At 35.8% G+C, this 5,458-nt stretch overlaps 1 protein-coding gene across 1 annotated transcript; it reads right to left on the minus strand.

Annotated features, from left to right (window-relative positions):
• Positions 1-376: 376 nt before the first annotated feature.
• LOC131876258 (probable disease resistance protein At4g27220) lies at positions 377-3,272 on the minus strand. The gene is made up of 3 exons (XM_059221159.1): positions 2,043-3,272; positions 1,024-1,948; positions 377-747 (listed from the first exon to the last, which is right to left on the minus strand). The coding sequence occupies exons 1-3, from the start codon at positions 3,270-3,272 to the stop codon at positions 377-379; spliced, it is 2,526 nt and encodes an 841-aa protein (XP_059077142.1).
• Positions 3,273-5,458: the final 2,186 nt, after the last annotated feature.

The raw sequence follows: 5,458 nt of genomic DNA on the forward strand, positions 1-5,458 counted from the left end.
ATTTCAATAAAAAATAATAATTCTTGTTGATTAACTATGTAATATAATATAGTTATAAGCAATAATCTTGAACACTAAAACACTAAATGATATACAATTTGAGAACTGTAGATAAGGTCGCATCATATGACTCATTATACAAATAAATTTAAATTATATAATATTATCAAAATTAACAAGACACTTATTGAAATGAATTAATTCTAACATAATGTATAACAAAGAATTGTCAAATCACAATAGTAAATTTGTAATATATAATGTTATATAAAACACAAAAATAGAAACATTAAATAGAAACCTTTTTTTTATCTACAATTTATATTTGAACATAACATTAAAATTATTTATATACCACTATTTTGAATGAAATAATTCAGAACAAATAAAATCGATTAATGCCAGCAAAAAGCTGAAACATCTCACTACACCAAAATTCACCATAATAAAAATGTTCACCCCCTTGAAGAATATCATGATACCGTTCTTCCGATGTTTGAGTTTCTATCGTAGATAATGTTATTGTTTGCACCTTAATCTTTGTCTTGATTAAGCTTTCTTCCTCTGCCATGACAAATAGAACCTTTGAACAACCATACACTCTTATCTTCTCTACACTCTTCAAATTCCAATAACACTGTGGTAGCCTCTGCAATGCCTCACACTTCATTATTGTCAATGTTTTAAGTGAAGGCAGTGCTGCTTCTTCCACTATTGGCAGCTGCTCCAGCTTCCTCAGCTTCACCACTGAAAATATCTCCAACTTAGGAAATCACCCCTTCTTGCCAAATTCCTCTGGAAACTTCTCAATGTTGGGGCACTCAACGATATGCAGGTTCTTTAGACTTAGAAGATTGTGCAAGTTAGGTAGTTGTTTCAACATGCCACAATCGAACAAACTAAGATAACCCGGCTTTTGAAATTCACAAAATGAATTTTCTATCTGGACTAACTGAGGACATGTTAATAAAAGTTTTCTCAATTTTGACATGGAAATTATGTCTTGTGGTAGGCTTTCCATACCCGTCAGATGCATACATAGATATTCCACCTGATTCATGGTTCCCAACATTCCTTTCTGAATTATCTCACCATTATTATGGAGCCCCAACCTTTTCAGTTTGTTTAGGGTGCCCAAATCACTAATTGGAAGCCGATCCCTTCTGCACTTGTTCCACTGCATATTTGAAGAAGCAAATGCATCCAGGTACTCCAGGGACGTAAGGCGTGAGATCCCATAAGGCTTCCACTGCAGATGTTTGCAGAAACTAACATCCAACAGTTTTAGAGAAGTCAACTTAGAAATGCCGGACGGGAGTTGTGTAATATCAGATCGATAAAGATCTAATATTTGCAGGTTTTTAAGAGCAGTGACAGAGTTGGGCAGTCTCTTGAGTGGCACAAAGGATAACCCGAGGTAAACTAAACGCTTCAAACATCCCATGTTTTCTGGCAACGACTGGAGGGCAGTCCGTGACAAATCCAGGACCCTGAGAGCGGTCATACTCCCAATCACTTCTTTTGGAATTTCCGTCAAAGAAGGATTAGAAGAGAGTAGCAGGGAGCGGATATAAGGAGCTCGGATTTCTTTAGGAACCCTAGTCAAACTGTTGTCTTCTAATGAAATTCTGATATGTCCTGCACAATCGACCATAGGAAACTCCTGTAAGCCTTTGCTTGCCTGGAAGAAGCATTTTTCTTCCTTCTCAGCAATTTGTTGTGCTAAGTCATGCAGAACATCATGTACCCTGAAGCAGATTACCTTTCCGTCATAATCCTTCTGGATTGGTTCAATAAGGCATCGATCCGGTAACAGAATGACGTATGTGTCTCCGATTTGAAGAGGATCCCTTCCGGCCACCAACCCTTCTCCAATCCAGTAGTCAATGGCATCATTAGAATAGATGACATGACCTTTTGAGAAAGCAGCAAGGCAGAGGAAGCACAACTGCAAGGAAATGCCATAGCCAGCCACGTCGGCCAAAGCATTGTAGCAACTTCTTGACTGTCAATTCCCATTCATTTGACAGAGTGACTCTTACCATTGCCTTCCCAATTACTTTGAGGGCTAACGGAAGGCCCCCATGACACTCCTTGCAGACACTCCTCGCTATTTCTTGGTCAATGCTCATGGGCAAAATTCCATCGCTGTGTGGAAATGCATAGAAAGAAAACAATCTCCAACCGTCGTCCTCAGTCAAATCTTGCATTTCGATGAGTGATGAAGGCCGAACACCCAACTGTGAGACCACACTACTAGTTCTGGAAGTGGCAATGATGATGTTAGACTTGTGGTGTGGAGAATGGGGCACACATAGCTCCTCTAACAGCGAGGCTGCACTTGTTTCCCAAATATCATCTAAAAATAGGGCAAATTTGTGCTTTCTCATGCATTCATTCAACCAAGTTTTCACATGGTCTTCCTCTCTACTGTCCAATCTTTCATTTACTTGAATAGATATTTGTTTCACAAGATCGTCTCGGAGAGTATTGAAAGATGGATTCTGTGAAACAGTAAGCCAAAGCATCAAATCATTGCGAAAGAGACTCTGTACCTGGTCACTGTTGAAGACTCGTTTGAGTAACAGAGTCTTACCGGCCCCACCCTTCCCAACTAGTCCTAAACGAGACACATTTTTGTGCTGCTGTGAATCAATCAGCTCCACAAGTCTGTCTGATTCAGAATCCTGTCTCACAATGACTGCCTCCTCAATATACTTCTTGTTGGAAGTGGCCGAATAAATGGATGGAAAGGGATCTCCAGATGCGCTGGCCACTGCTGAAGTACTATGATTAAGATAATCCAATCTCTCTTTAATCTGCTCAAGCACTTGCCGATTCGCGACATGCTGCTGCAGTTGGTGCAGAAAAGCAACAGAAGGCGTGCAGGCTATATGCTTTTCTAGATTGTCAATGAGGTGCCTGATCTTTCTGCTCATTCTGTAACGAGAAAAGAGATAAAAGTATGAGCGTACACTGCAGTACTGGGCCAAATCAGATGCTTCCTCCAGAAGGGCATTCAATTCGTTCAACCAGCTGTTGACTGTGGAGGGCAAAGGATGGTGAGGTGACGTACTCATTTTGCCAGAGTTCAAAGCTTTTCGATACTCCTGCAATTCCACATTCATTGCTTGAATTCTGGGAAGCAGAAGTTTGAGGGCATCCAACTCTTTCTTGCATCGGATGGCAATGTTGATGTGATGCATTATCTGATCCCAAGCCAACTGAATGGCATAACCAGCAAATCCAGTGATGAAGCCAGGGTCACCCATTTTGGGGGCACCTTCCAAGAAAATTGAAATTCTAAAGATATTTCAGTGTGGATTTCCTAGCTTTAGGATTTTTATTTATTTTTTCATTAATTCAGAATTTATATTTTCATACATTAAATTATTATTTTAGTATCTAGGGTTTTGTTTTATAGATTAACTCAAGTTAATCTACAAAGTAGAACTCTACAAAAATTTAAATGATCTTATTTTTATAGGTTAATGAAAAAAATGTAAAAGAAGAGTAATCATGTTTCGTTAGTGTTGTTTACGTAATCTTTTCTTATATAGATCTTTTGTAATTATTATTCTTCTATTGTATATTATCTTTATTCAATAAAACAAAATAAAAAATATAATTTCTTAAAGAATAAGATTAATATATATTAGTTTTATGTCAAAGATTTTTGAGTTATGTGTTTGAGATTTACATTAAGGAATATTAGTCTAAGTTATATTAATCTAAAAAAGAAAAAATATATTGTATATGTAATTAGAAATTGTCTAAGATTTGATTGGATTGATGTCAACATCTTATGATTTTGTATATTGTTACTTTATTATATTGATTTCTATCAAGTAAGTCAATTATCTTCCCTCTATCTATAGTAGATCCCAAAGATACTTTCTAACACAATTTATTTCTCAAACATGGTTAGGATCTATAAAGGGAGCAATTTGACTTCATGGCAACAAGAAGAGGCTCTATGATAGATTCAAATTCTTGGATGTTGAATAGATTAAGAGAAATTGAAGAAAATGGGTTGTTTATAGCTTATAGGCAAGACTAATAGTACCTAAGAAGCAACTATTCTATAACTATAATTATGATTATTTATTAGATTTGTGATAACAAGATGGATTCTTATTTGGTATCTTAGACTTGGTTTTTCATTATTCTACTTAGGGGTTATCAAAGCCCCTAATAATAAGAAAAGGTTTCATTACACAATAGTTTGAAAATAGCTTTAAGTGTTCCAATTGTCATTACTATTTAACTTCCTCTAATTATTTGAATTTTCTTTTTGTCATAAAATATTAAATGTATATTGTAAAAATAAAGTAGACGTCTACAACAAACATAACTCAAATACTTTGAGAAAAGCTAAGTAATATTTTTAAGTTTCAAACAAATTAGGTTTTGGTAATTAATAGAAGAGTGAGGTGTTTGAGAGGGTTGTAAGGGATCTTAGGGACTAGATAAGTACAACCTATTAGAAGGCCCAAGAGGTTTAGTAGTTACAATTACTACTAGAAAGTGGTTTTAAAAAGAAGAAAACATGGAAGTGGCTCCAATTACTTTGGGTTATGTTATTTATTTATGAAAGTGGAATAAATAAGCCATGCAATTTTTGTTTTGTATTCAACAAAGAAGATTACATTTTTTCTTAGTTACAAGAACCAGAATATTCTATTGGATAATGGTTTCTTTCACTTTACATTACATCTTTTCATCCATAGTAATCTTGCAAATTGCATCTTTAGAATTTCAAAGATAGTTCCTACTTGCAAATCATATAACAAATATTTTATCCATATTGTATGTTGTTTTATGATGATATTTTTAAAGAAATTGTATTAAATATCGAGATCATATAAAATATTTCATAGATAATGTGATGCAGGAGCATCCTTGGTTCATGGCAATCTTGCATCAGCCAAAACTATTTTTTCTTTTTGTTTTGCTTTATGTTTTGCAGTTTCAGCATTTTCTAGCATTGGCTCACCAGATCTCAAGCAGTTGGATTTTTTCTTGAAGACTTGATCATCTACCTTATTCCCAAACCATGGAGCATTTAGATCACTTTCTAGCAAGTTATTGCTACTAGTTTCCGAGACAGTTCTCTAGAACCGGTTGCCTAGACCTATTTGCATTTGTAATCTAACAAAATCTACCAGATCCCTTCCGCAGCTTGCGGAGCCTTGAGCGTTGATTTTGATGTTCCTTGGCATGTGGCCGACCTTCCTTTGATCTACACTTCATCCTTTGTATTTTTTGGAGGAACTTCTTTGGCAGAGGCCGACCTTGTTGTTTTTACACGTTAGGTCTTGTTCTTCGGTATTTGATCCCTTTCTGGGTCGACCGGATCTCCTTGGATCGTATAAATCATTGTAATTGAGCATTGGAATGAAGATAAGTAGAGATCAGTTAAGATGTAGAACATAGAAGATAGATCCTAAGATTTGAG

Source organism: Cryptomeria japonica, chromosome 5, assembly GCF_030272615.1.
Source record: "Cryptomeria japonica chromosome 5, Sugi_1.0, whole genome shotgun sequence".
Taxonomy (NCBI): Eukaryota; Viridiplantae; Streptophyta; class Pinopsida; order Cupressales; family Cupressaceae; genus Cryptomeria; species Cryptomeria japonica.

Bases quoted from the DNA above. Each gene is read 5' to 3' on its own strand.
- LOC131876258 (XM_059221159.1), bottom strand. From the start codon at position 3,272: ATGGGTGACCCTGGCTTCATCACTGGATTTGCTGGTTATGCCATTCAG. The intron at 1,949-2,042 runs GTAAGAGTCACT...ATTTCCTTGCAG, and splicing joins AAGTAATTGGGAAGGCAATG to TTGTGCTTCCTCTGCCTTGC. The intron at 748-1,023 runs GTATGGAAAGCC...AGATATTTTCAG, and splicing joins TCTATGTATGCATCTGACGG to TGGTGAAGCTGAGGAAGCTG.